General features: G+C 46.3%; 1 protein-coding gene across 1 annotated transcript; it reads left to right on the top strand.

The window, feature by feature from the left end:
• Positions 1-10,295, top strand: LOC139757518 (venom allergen 5-like). The gene is made up of 7 exons (XM_071678033.1): positions 1-127; positions 4,841-5,388; positions 6,723-6,889; positions 8,217-8,318; positions 8,652-8,768; positions 9,473-9,583; positions 9,942-10,295. The coding sequence occupies exons 2-7, from the start codon at positions 5,103-5,105 to the stop codon at positions 10,149-10,151; spliced, it is 993 nt and encodes a 330-aa protein (XP_071534134.1). The 5' UTR covers positions 1-127; positions 4,841-5,102; the 3' UTR covers positions 10,152-10,295.
• The last annotated feature ends 3,534 nt before the right edge of the window (positions 10,296-13,829 follow it).

Below are 13,829 nucleotides of genomic sequence, written 5' to 3'. Positions count from 1 at the left end.
CAACACTGGTTCGAGTCTCCCCCAAGAGGCGCAGTCCATGGCCAAGGTTACAAGAGAGAGGGAGTGTGTTGACCATCGCTTCCTCCTTCCACTACCACACCACTACCACACCACCACCACACCACAGGTAAGAGTAAATATATATATATATACATACATATATATACATATACACACATGTACATAATTCATACTTGCTGAATGGAGGCAGTAAGTATGAATTATGTACGTGTGTGTGTATATATATATATGTCTGTGTATATAGATATGTATATGTTGAAATGTATAGGTATGTATATGTGCGTGTGTGTGGACGGGAATGTTTATATACATGTGTATGTGGGTGGGTTGAGCCATTCTTTCGTCTGTTTCCTTGCGCTACCTCGCGAACGCGGGAGACTGCGACAAAATGTAAAAGTATAAAAAAAAAAAAAAAAAAAAAAAAAAATATATATATATATATATATATATATATATATATATATATATATATATATATATATATATAGGGGGAAACGGATACTCTTACCTACAGCTATCTACCTTGTTAAAGATGGATTGGCATGACATAGATTAACCCTGTACTGATAGATAGATAGATAGTGTGTGTGTGTGTGTGTGTGTGTGTGTGTGTGTGTGTGTGTGTGTGTGTGTGTGTGTCGAAGCCAACGGCCGAAGTGACCAACCCCCATCTCAACCAAATCCCCTAAATACAAGCAGAGACTCACATGCAAATGACGAGATCATCATTAACTGATAAAGGATAAGTGATAAACACGACGAGCACCCGACACGAGTTAGTGATAAATGGAAGTGCATCTCAGTGGACGATAAATGAACAGACATCTTATAGGAATTAAAAGATGGAAGTGATGCTACGACACTGAACACAGAAGTGATAACTGATAACGATAAATGATAAATATAAACAATTACCTGAAGACCTCGATAACGTATGGATAAAACACGAAACGATAAAGAATATATATATATATATATATATATATATATATATATATATATATATATTTTTTTTTTTTTTTTCATACTATTCGCCATTTCCCGCGACAGCGAGGTAGCGTTAAGAACAGAGGACTGGGCCTTTGAGGGAATATCCTCACCTGGACCTCTTCTCTGTTCCTTCTTTTGGAAAGTTAAAAAAAAAAAAAAAAAAAAACGAGAGGGGAGGATTTCCAGCCCCCCGCTCCCTTCCCTTTTAGTCGCCTTCTACGACACGCAGGGAATACGTGGCAAGTATTCTTTCTCCCCTATCCCTATATTCCTACGAGTCCTACGGGTGGAAATGAAACACACGACTAGTTCCCAAGTGCACTTTCGTGTCATAATCACATCATCATCAGGGGAGACGCACGAAAGAAAAAAAATATAACAGCCACTTGATATACCACGAGGAGGGCATCGAACCCTGGAACTGAAGACGGGCGTTTGGAAACGCACAGGGACTTCTCCAATTGGACGTGTGTCTGCCACAGCCAGCCCTCTCACCATGGCGTCCTACGTGATCATGGCAACATTCTGCCTGACTTATATAAGTGTGTGACTTATGTATGTGACTTATATATGTGACATATGTGACTTATACATATGTGACTTGTGACTTATGTGACATATATGTGACATAGGTGACTTATACATATGTGACTTATGTGACATATGTGACTTATACATGTAACTTATGTATGTGACATATGTGGCTTATGCACTTATACATGTGACTTATGTATGACATATGTGACATACACATATACATGTGACTTATGTATGACATATGTGACATACATATGTGACTTGTGACTTATATGTGACTCATGTGGCTTATATATGTGACTTATATGACATATATGTGACTTACATGCAACATATGTGACTTACATATGACTTATGACATATGTGACTTACATGTGACTTGTGACTTATAAGTGACATATGACTTATACGTGACTTATATGTGACTTGTGTTTCGTATTCCCGATTCTTATGGGAGCCTGAAGCTCTCTCTCTCTCTCTCTCTCTCTCTCTCTCTCTCTCTCTCTCTCTCTCTCTCTCTCTCTCTCTCTCTCACGTATCCATACCTCTCGTGGCAGGGGGTAGTGGGGTGGGAAGGATGTCAGTCAGTCGGGCGCGCGCGCGCGCCTCCATATATAAACAGTGTCGCATAAAAAAAAAAAAAAAAAAATATATATATATATATATATATATATATATATGTAGATGGCGTCCTAGCTTCGTCTCTTCGATGTATATCAACTGACTGTTACATTTCTCTCTTGTGTCTCCCCTGATGATGTGATTATTACACGAAAGTGCACTTGGGAACTTACCGTGTTTCATTTTCCCCCCGTGGACTCATAGGAATATCTTGATCACGCGCAAAATCGTGGTCCTTTCCAATATATATATATATATATATATATATATATATATATATATATATATATATATATATATATATCACAACGCGAGCGACTTCGACAGGGGCGTACCCAGCGCCCTAGATCCGCGCCCCCTCACACAGGGCGTGGGCCAGGAACATGGTCGCTGCAGAGGATACGAACAGCGAGACTGATCCACTCTGTGTGCGCGCGCCCCCTCTCTATGGCCATCGCAAACCCCCCATTTTTTGTTGCCGGGTCCGTACAGCGTCTCAAAGATCTTGTTTGAATTCCACAGGGTCGTCTCCCTGCCCCCCTTCTCCTCCCCCCCCCCCTTTACACTTCCCGATCGCCCCTTTCGCGAGGCGAGACGACCCCCAACACCCCCCCCACCCCATCAGCGGGACGACCCCACCCCCCACCAGTGGGTCCCCCCCTCACGTGTGTCTACGTAACACCTGGTCGTTCAATGCGGTAGTTTGTGTGTGTGTGTGGGGGGGGGGGGGTAGTTCGGGGTCTAATCTCCATACACTCTTATCATCCTCCACTTCACTCGAAGTCCATCCGACCCATCTTGTTCCATACGCGTCTAACCTCGCCCCCCCCCCCCCCCAGCTTCGCCCCCCCCACCGTCAACCTACAGAGTGCAAGGCGAGGCCAAGCCACTATGTCACATCAACACAGCGAGGGTTCGGCTCGGCCGGTCCCTTGGCAACGTAGCCATCAAAGGGCGCGCCGTGTGTGTGTGTGTGTGTGGCGACATCTCTTTCTTCCCTTACACCGCTCAACTTTAGCAACCTCTTTTTTTCGCCTTCTCGTGTCCCTCTCAAGAACGACCCCCCCCCCCCTCTCTTTTTCCCTATTGTCCTCCATTACCCACGGCCCAATTCGTAAAATAAAACAGACCACAACATCGTGTGTGTGTGTGTGTGTGTGTGTGTGTGTGTGTGTGTGTGTGTGTGTGTGTGTGTGTCTCAGTGGCATAATAAAGACCAGCTGTTGTCGGCCACCGACCAGCTGGGAATAGCTCCAGCCGTGGATACAAGAGACGACACACAAGACTCGCCCTGACCTTTCAACTGACGAAAGCAAAAAAAAACTGAGCAGTATAGACGGGTCTCTGTCTCCCCCGCCACACTCACACGCTATATGTGTATATATATATATATATATATATATATATATATATATATATATATATATTCCTATGAGTCCACGGGGGGAAAATGAAACACGATAAGTTGCCAAGTGCACTTTCGTGTCATAATCACATCATCATCATCATCAGGGGAGACACCAGAGAGGAATATAACAGTCACTTGATACACAACGAAGAGACGTAGCTAGGACGCCATGTGTGTGTGTGTGTGTGTGTGTGTGTGTGTGTGTGTGTGTGTGTGTGTAGACCCACGTGTGGATGAACACCTTGGGTGTGTGTGTCTCTCTCTCTCATCGTAACCCCCGGAAGGTGAGTGTCATTAACTGGCGTGTGGGGTCACGTGCTGTTAATCAGGCCACTGGTTCAGAGACGGGACAAGGTGGGGGGAGGGAGGGGGGGTAAATCACCTCGCCCATGCGGTTTGCTGCCACGGACAACCTAACTGGCCATTATCACTCCCGTGTTCCTTCTAGGGTATACAGATGACCAACCCCCTCCCCTCTCTCGGTAGACGGAGATCCGGCGACACACACAGATAAGACAGAGGATCCTGCTTCCCTCAGGGTAGATAGACAGAGAGGACGAATAGACAAGAGACCAGGGCCCCGAGGCCAGACATTACTGCACCCATTTGAAGTGAGTTCAAACGAGAGTAGAGAGAGAGAGAGAGAGAGAGAGAGAGAGAGAGAGAGAGAGAGAGAGAGAGAGAGAGAGAGAGAGCAGGAGGAGGAGCAGCGCTGCATGGCGCCATCTGGCAGGCTCTGGTCATGCGACCCCGCCATGCGTAACCCAACCCATCCTAATCCCTCACTGTCAAATGATGAGTCTCTGGGCCCGTCATCATTCTCACCCTCATCATCATCATTATCATCACTATCGTCACTATCATCACCATCACCATCACTATCATCATCATCATCACTATCATCATCATCACTATCATCACTATCACTATCATCACTATCACCATCACTATCATCACTATCATCACTATCATCACTATCATCATCATCATCATCACTATCATCATCATCACTATTATCACTATCACTATCACTATCATCATCATCACTATCACTATCATCATCACTATCAAATCACTATCATCACTATCAAATCACTATCACCATCACTATCATCACCATCACTATCATCACTATCATCATCATCACTATCTCACAATACCATCGCATTTAGAACCCCGAGGCCAAATCGACCAGTCAACCAAACACTTCGTTCTAGCCGCAGCAGTCCACACATTACCACCACCCGACTCTCACCCACACAGGTGCCCCTGTCTGGGACGTCAATTACGCCGACTGTCGCAACTCTTCTACCTTCTCACGACGTCGTACAACGAATCTACGAACGCCTGAGGACGTAGTAGTGGTGGTGGGGGAGGAGGAGGCTGGCCTGGCCTGGCCTGGCCCCCAAGTGGCTGGGAATGTGTCATCGCAGAGCTGCGAGCTCCACAGACGACGGTGTGTATTAGTAACACGTCCACTCCTCGGGGGTCCGGAGTTCGCGAGGCGACAGTGGTAGAAGCGAGGATGACGGTCGGCCAACGCCTCGTCGTCATCCCGCTCATCGCGGGCGCCCTCCTGGCACTGGCTGGGGGTTCGAACGGGCGCCCGGCGCAACCACCACCCGCCGCCAGCAGCAGCGGCAGTCACCAAACGCTCCTTCTGCAGGAGAAGGAGATCAACCAGCAGATATCGCTGATCGAAAAACTGGTCAAGATTATGCTCAACGTCACGGACTGCGAAGACGCCGACGAGGACAAGGGCGTCGTAGGAAAGCCGACCAATGCGACGACACAGGAGACGGATGAAAAAGGTACGTCATGCACCACTAACACCGTGGTACGATGAAAAGCGCTGCACTAACACCGTGGTACGATGAAAAGCGTTGCACTAACACCGTGGTACGATGAAAAGCACTGCACTAACACCGTGGTACGATGAAAAGCGTTGCACTAACACCGTGGTACGATGAAAAGCACTGCACTAACACCGTGGTACGATGAAAAGCACTGCACTAACACCGTGGTACGATGAAAAGCACTGCACTAACACCGTGGTACGATGAAAAGCGTTGCACTAACACCGTGGTACGATGAAAGCGCTGCACTAACACCGTGGTACGATGAAAAGCGTTGCACTAACACCGTGGTACGATGAAAGCGTCCCCCCCCCCCAAGTAATACGAAAGGACCATTCATTCACTTATCCTCCGAAGTACATACACTGGTCGCCTCGCACATATGAACGTACATATATACATCAAGCACTTAACAAAAAATAAGTCTGTGATATATATATATATATATATATATATATATATATATATATATATATATATATATATATATATATATATATATATAGATAGATAGATAGATAGATAGATAGATAGATAGATAGATAGATATTGTAAAAATTATCTTTGAGTTAGTTACAGAATTATTTCTGAGTTACAGAGTTATCTATATATCAGTCACAGAATTATCTTTGAATTAGCGATGGAATTATCTTTAAAGTAGTTATATAATCATCCTGCAATTACATTGTTACAGAATCATCTCTGACTTGCATTTTTTATAGAATTATCTCCAAATTACATTGTTAGGGAGTTATCTTTTGATTGGAATGTTAAAAGAATTATCTTTTAACTACATTGTAATAGAATTATCTGAATTCCACCGTTATACAAATTCTTTTAATTACATGTTATAGAATTATGTTACAATTACATTGTGGAATTATTCTAATTATATTTCCAAAGAATTATCTTTGCATGCCATCGTCATATAATCATCTTTTAATTATACTATTATCGAACTACCTTTGAATTACATTGTTATAAAATTACCTTAGCATCAGTTATCGAACTACCTCTGAATTACATTTTCATCGAATTACCTTTCAATTACAGTAATACAATTACCTTTGAATTACATTTTCATCGAATTACCTTTGAATTACAGTTATACAATTACCTTTGAATTACATTGTTGTACAATTACCTTTGAATCACATTTTCACCGAATTACCTTTGAATTACATTGCTATAAAATTACCTTAGAATTACATTTTCGTCGAATTACCTTAGAATTACATTGCTCTAGAATTATCTTTCTCCTTTTTTTTCCCCTCTCTCTCTACCTGGAGACCCTGATGACGTCCAAACGCCTGACCCCAGCGAGTGTGAGTACGCGGAGCTGAGCCCGGAGCACACGGCGCTCAAGGGCGAGAGCGACTGTGAGGTCCACGTCACCGGACTCTCGCCCCAGGACCAGAAACATGTGCTCAAGCTACACAACGAACTGAGGGCCAAGGTCAGACACGAGAGCTCTCTCTCTCTCTCTCCTTCTTCATTTTGGTGCATGAATGAGAGATATTGAAATCATATATATATGTATATATATATATATATATATATATATATATATATATATATATATATATATATATATATATATATATATTGCTATGAGTCCATGGGGGGGAATGAAACAAGACGATATAAGTTCCCAGGTACACTTTCGTGCAATAATCACATCATCATCATCATCATCATTGGAGACACAAGAGAGAAATGTAACAGTCAGCTGAGAGAGAGAGAGAGAGAGAGAGAGAGAGAGAGAGAGAGAGAGAGAGAGAGAGAGAGAGAGAGAGAGAGAGAGAGAGAAAGAGAATGGGATGAAAAATACTGATATATATAAAATAAACATGTACTACTTTCAAGCACTGGAGAGAATAACAGTATATATATATATATATATATATATATATATATATATATATATGTATATATATATATATATATATATATATATATATCACCTATCCCACACATATATATCCCAGATATATCCCAGGTTTTATCCCCGGATAGTGAAAGAGGCGATATATATATATGGGATAGCTAATTCCTTTCGGCTTCTCTTTACAATAAGTTACCTGTCCGGGGAAACACTCCAGCGGAATGCAAATTAGCCGATGTGACGATTACATTAAAAAATAAGAAAGGAAAACGCTTATTAATTCACAGCCCCCGTGGGATTCTACAGTCCAATGACATTAACTGAGACTGTGGCTGGTAAAGTGAATGGCAAAATATGTAATTGGTCAAACCGGATTTTCCTCTTTACCTTCCGTTACCACGAACACCCAGCCTCGTTACGACGCCAAGCGGTCTGTTTCTGGCTGAATTCAGTGGCCATTCGCTTCACAAAGCAGTCCTGGTCTCCCCTGCTACAGAACATAGCGCAGAAGCATTTGGCGAATTATGAGTGAAAAAAAAGATATACTTGTGTGTGTGTGTGTGTGTGTGTGTGTGTCACCAGTAACCACCTGAACATGTCAGTAACCATCTGAACCATTCAGTAACCATCTGAGTTTTTCATAACCATCTGAGTCCATCAGTAAACCAGCTGTGTCCTTCAGTAAACCATCTGTGTCCTTCAGTAAACCATCCGTGTCCTTCAGTAAACCATCTGTGTCCTTAAATAAACCATCTGTGTCCATCAGTAAACCATCCGTGTCCTTCAGTAAACCATCTGCGTCCATCAGTAAACCATGTGTCCATCGGTAAACCATCTGTGTCCTTCAGTAAACCATTTGTGTCCCTCAGTAAACCATCTGTGTCCTTCCCCTGGGCAGGTGGCGCGTGGGGAAGAGACCCGGGGCAGCCCGGGGCCTCAGCCACCAGCTGCCAACATGAGAGAGATGGTGTGGAATGACGAGCTGGCCTACGTCGCTCAGGTAAGGCCTAGGTGTTCATCAGCCGTGTGTGTGTGTGTGTGTGTGTGTGTGTGTGTGTGTGTGTGTGTGTGTGTGTGTCACCAGTGTCATATGACAGTGTCATCCACTCGTTCGCTCAGGTAAGGCCTAGCTGTTCATCAGCCGTGCGTGTGTGTGTGTGTGTGTGTGTGTCACCAGTGTCATATGACACTGTCATGCACCCGTGTCACGTGGCAACTTTAAACCCACAATTCTTCCACCCTCGCCTCCCCACTATGTCATATGACAGCCCCCCCGCCGCACGTGACCTGACCTGACCTGACCTGACCTCTCTCTCTTCCTCCCCCCCGGCAGGCGTGGGCCTCCCAGTGCCCCAGGGGACACGACCAGGCCATGAACAGGAGGATCTGCTCCCGCGATTACCAAGTGGGCCAAAACATCTATTACTACTGGGGCTTCAACGAGGAACCAGTGAGTACGAAGAACAACCCAATTGCCTCGTTTGTGCGTTCATCGTTCCCCTTCACCATCCCCCACACAACTCTTACTACTAACTAACAAACTAAACCCAACCCAACCCAACCCAACCCCCCATAACACGACCACCACCATCACCATCTCTCTCTCTCTCTCTCTCTCTCTCTCTCTCTCTCTCTCTCTCTCTCTCTCTCTCTCTCTCTCTCTAACTACCATTAACTACTACCCCCATTAATTACACCCCACCCCCTTTACTATCCACCCAGCCTTGAAGTTAACCCCACCCCCCCTCACTAAACCCCCTCACACCTCCTCTCTCTCTCTCTCTCTCTCTCTCTCTCTCTCTCTCTCTCTCTCTCTCTCTCTCTCTTAGCCATAACTACCACTAAACTACCCCCCACACCCCCACCACTTTTTAACTACCCTCCTTGCCATCCAGCCAGCCATGAAGGCCTCTGCATCAAAAAATAAAAAAGATATTAGGAAATTCCACTTTCACTAAACCACATTCCTACCATCAGCCATTGACCAATGTGTCTTCCAATTCAAAATTTTAGGTTAATGAGTGAAAAAAAATAATCACTTTTCTCTAAGTCTTTGGGATTGACCTGGCGCAGCGTGTGGTGACCTGTGACCTGAGGGGAAGGGGTGTGGTTCTAACCTGTGCTGACCCGTGTTCCTCCTCATCTTTGGACCAGGACTGGAAGCAAGCGGTGAACCAGTGGTACGATGAAGTGGCGGACATGCCCAAGGAGTTCGCCTCCTCCTTCCAGCTGCTGAAGACGAAGAAGATTGGACACTATACACAGGTAAGATGGCCCCCCCCTCCCTCACACACACACACACACACACACACACACACACACACACACTCACACACACCCTAACACACACACACACACACACACACACACACACACACACACACAACACACACACACATATCCTCAAACACACACACACACACACACACACCATCACACACACCCTAACACACACACACACACACACACACACACACCCTAACACACACACACACACACACACATCCTTATACACACACACACTCACACACACACACACACACACATACACACACCTGCAGGTGGTGTGAGCATTCCAATCCTCCTGACCGCTTTGGTTCTCTCCCCCTGGGGCCTCCTGCAGGTGGTGTGGGCCGACACGAGCGAGATCGGGTGCGGCGTGGTCCACTACGAGACAGAGAAGAACGGCAAGTTTTACCCTGAGAGCAAGACTTACGTGTGTAACTACGGGCGGGCAGGGAACGTCAGGGAGCGACCCATCTACAAACAGGGCCCCGCTGCCTCCGTTTGCCCCAAGGGCGTCTCCCAAAATTACATGGACCTCTGTGCCTAGACCATCTGGCGAACGGAGGGACCCAACTGTGTGTGTGTGTTGACGCTACCGAGATGGAACCACCTGCGTGTGTGTGTTTACGCTACCGAGATGGGACCACCTGTGTGTTTACGCTACCGAGATGGAACCACCTGCGTGTGTGTGTTTACGCTACCGAGATGGAACCACCTGTGTGTGTTTACGCTACCGAGATGGAACCACCTGTGTGTGTTTACGCTACCGAGATGGAACCACCTGTGTGTTTACACAATCGAGAGGGACGTGTGTATGTGTGTGTGTGTGTGTGTGTGTGTGTGTGTGTGTGTGTGTGTGTCTGGACCACGCATGACACTATCTATCGTGAGTCGTGTGTTCATAATGTTACACAGAAACCGCTGTGTCAATATTGTCTCTGCTTGTCCACACCCATGGTTGTAGAATACTGTACCACACAATCTCCCTCCTTATCTATCTACATATCCGTCTGTCTATCTATCTACCTACCTACCTACCTACCTATCTATCTATCTATCTACCTATCTATCTATCTATCTATCTATCTATCTATATATATATATATATTCCTATGAGCCACGGAGGGGAAAAAGAAAACACGATAAGTTTGCCAAGTGCACTTTCGTGACATAAATCACATCATCATCATCATCGGGGGAGACACCCAAAGAGAGGAATATAACAGTCACTTGATACACAACGAAAGAACGTAGCTAGGAACGCCATGTGTGTGTGTGTGTGTGTGTGTGTGTGTGTGTGTGGTGTGTGTGTGTGTGTAGACCCAACAGTGTGAATGAACACCTTGGGTGTGTTGTGTCCTCTCTCAGTCATCAATGCGAAACCCCCGGATAGGTGAGTGTCATTAACTCGGCGTCGTGGGGTCACGTGCTGTTAATCATGGCCACTGGTTCAGAGACGGGAACACAGGTTGGGGGAGGGAGGGGGGGGTACATCGACCACCCCATGCGGTTTGCTGCCACGGACAACCTAACTGGCCATTTATCCACTCCCGTGTTCCCTTCCCCCCTAGGGTAAACAGATGACCAACCCCCCCTCCCCCTCTCTCGGTAGACGGAGATCCGGCGACACACACAGATAGACAGAGGAATCCTGCTTACCCTCAGGGTAGGATATACAGAGAGGACGAATAGACAAGAAGGGAAAAAAAAAACCAGGCCCCAGGCCAGACATTACAAGGCCCCATTAGAAGTGGATTCAAACGAGAGTAGAGAGAGAGAGAGAGAGAGAGAGAAGAGAGAGAAAGAGGAGAGAGAGAGAGAGAGAGAGAGAGAGCAGAGGAGGAGCAGCGCTCATGGGCGCCAATCAGGCAGGCTCTGTCATGCGACCAACCGCCATGCAAACCCCAAACCCCCATCCTAAAATCCCTCACTGGCAAATCTTGAGTCTCTGGGCCCGTCATCATTCCCCCAACCCTTCATCATCATCCGCATTATCCATCACTATCGTCAACTATCATCAACCAACACCATCAACAGCATCATCATCAAACACACATCATCAATCCACTCTATCATCAACTATCACTATCATCACTATCCAACCATCACTAATCATCACTATTCATCACAATCATCACTATCATCATCATCATCAAAAACAACAAATCATCACGAGATCACTATTATCAATCACTATCACTAATCACAATCACATCATCACTATCACTATCACATCACTAACAAATCACAATCAACACTATCAAATCACACTATCACCATCACTAACCATCACACCATCAACTATCATCACTATCATCATTCATCACTATAACACACTCACAATACCCATCGCATTTAGAACCCCACGAGCCAAATCGACCAGTCAACCCAACACCTTCGTTTACATGCCCCTCAGAGCAGGTTCCCACATTATACCACCAACAGGGGCACTCCAACCGACACTCACCCACCACAGGTGCCCCTCCTGTCTGGGACGTCAATTAACGCCGACAGGTCGCAACTCTTCTTAAACTTCTGTCACGACGTCCGTACACGAATCACGAACGCCTGAGGACGTAAGTGAAGTGGTGGGGGGGGGAGGAAGGAGGCAGGCCTGCCTGGCCTGGCCCCCAAGTGGCTGGGAAAAGGCATCGCCAGGAGCTTGCGAGGCTCCACAACGACGGTGTGTATTAGTAAACACGTCACTCCTCGGGGGTCCGGAGTTTTGCGAGGCGCACCGTGGTAGATAGCGAGGATGACGGTCGGCCACGCCTCGTCGTCATCCCCGTCATCGCGGGCGACGCGGTCTGGGCGGGCGAGGCCGCCCTCGCAGGCACTGGCTGGGGGTTCGAACGGGCGCCCGCGCAAACAACCACATCAACACCCGCCAAGCCAGCAGCAAGCCGGCAGAAAAGTCCCCAAAACCGCTCCCCTTCTGCAGGAAAGGAGATCAAAAAAAAGACCAGCAGATATCGCAGCGCGCGCTGATCGAAAAACCTGGTCAAGAATTATTGCCAACGACACAACGGAACGCGAAGACGCCACGCCAGACGAGGACAAGGGCGTCGTAAGGAAAGCCAGACCAATGCGAACGGGGGAACCACAGGAGACGATGAAAAAAGGTATGGGGGGCGTCATGCAACCCCAAACACCGTGGGTACGACGATGAAAAAGGCTGCCAAAAACAACTACCACACCGTGGGTAACGGAATGAACAGCGCGTTGGGACTAACAACCACCCCGTGTAACATGAAAAGCACTGCACTAGCCACCCGGGGGGGAGGAGTAAACGAGGATGAAAAGCCGTTGCAGAACTATAACACCGTGGTACCGATGAAAAGCACGCACTAACACCGTGGTGTACGATGACAAGGCACTGCACTAAACTACCTAACCGTGGTAGTAACGCTAAGAAAAGCCCCGCACTGCACAAACACCGGGGGAGGTGACGATGCAAAAGCGTTGCACTAACACCGAGGTAACGATGAAGCGCATGCAACTAAACGCCCGTGGTAAGACGATTAAAGCGTTGCAAAATTGCACTACCACCGAGGGTACGATTGAAAGGCGTCCCCCCCCCCAAGTAATACGACAGGACCCATTCCATTCACACCACTTCCCACTATCTCCCCCCCGAAGTACATACACTGGTCGCCCACGCACATTATGAACGTACAAATATACAATCAAGCCACCTTAAAAAACAAAAACAAATAAGTCTTGGTGATATATATATATATTATATCTATAAAAAATATATATATATAAATAATCTACTATCTCATCAAATCTAATCAAACACCGCACTCACTGCACTCACGCACGCACGCCCCACTCACGCCTCGCACTATGACCCCCAACACAAATCTTACTTTAAACCTCCAACAAACCAGTGCTAACCCTCTATACTCACACACACCGACACCCTCCATACACAAAGTCAAACGGCGCCAGGTCAAACACAAACCCGACTAACACACCCACCACCAGTCCCATCCCTAGTACCCCGCATCCTCCACAGACTTGCATATAAAAAACACGAAATCACTCCCACTACCCATTGGTTCTGGAGATAACAAAGCAAGGTACCCAGAACCAAGCCAACACATAACCCACACCCATGACCAACGCCTACACAGCCAACCACCGAAAAAAACACATACTTTAACCAAAATTACCAGTAAACGACTTATGTTTACACGCATTAACCAATAGAGGACAACAA

The sequence above is a fragment of the Panulirus ornatus genome, chromosome 27, assembly GCF_036320965.1.
Source record: "Panulirus ornatus isolate Po-2019 chromosome 27, ASM3632096v1, whole genome shotgun sequence".
Taxonomy (NCBI): Eukaryota; Metazoa; Arthropoda; class Malacostraca; order Decapoda; family Palinuridae; genus Panulirus; species Panulirus ornatus.
This window is presented reverse-complemented; position numbering and strand designations above follow the sequence as displayed.

Bases quoted from the DNA above. Each gene is read 5' to 3' on its own strand.
- LOC139757518 (XM_071678033.1), top strand. From the start codon at position 5,103: ATGACGGTCGGCCAACGCCTCGTCGTCATCCCGCTCATCGCGGGCGCC. The intron at 5,389-6,722 runs GTACGTCATGCA...CTCTACCTGGAG, and splicing joins ACAGGAGACGGATGAAAAAG to ACCCTGATGACGTCCAAACG. The intron at 6,890-8,216 runs GTCAGACACGAG...TCCCCTGGGCAG, and splicing joins ACAACGAACTGAGGGCCAAG to GTGGCGCGTGGGGAAGAGAC.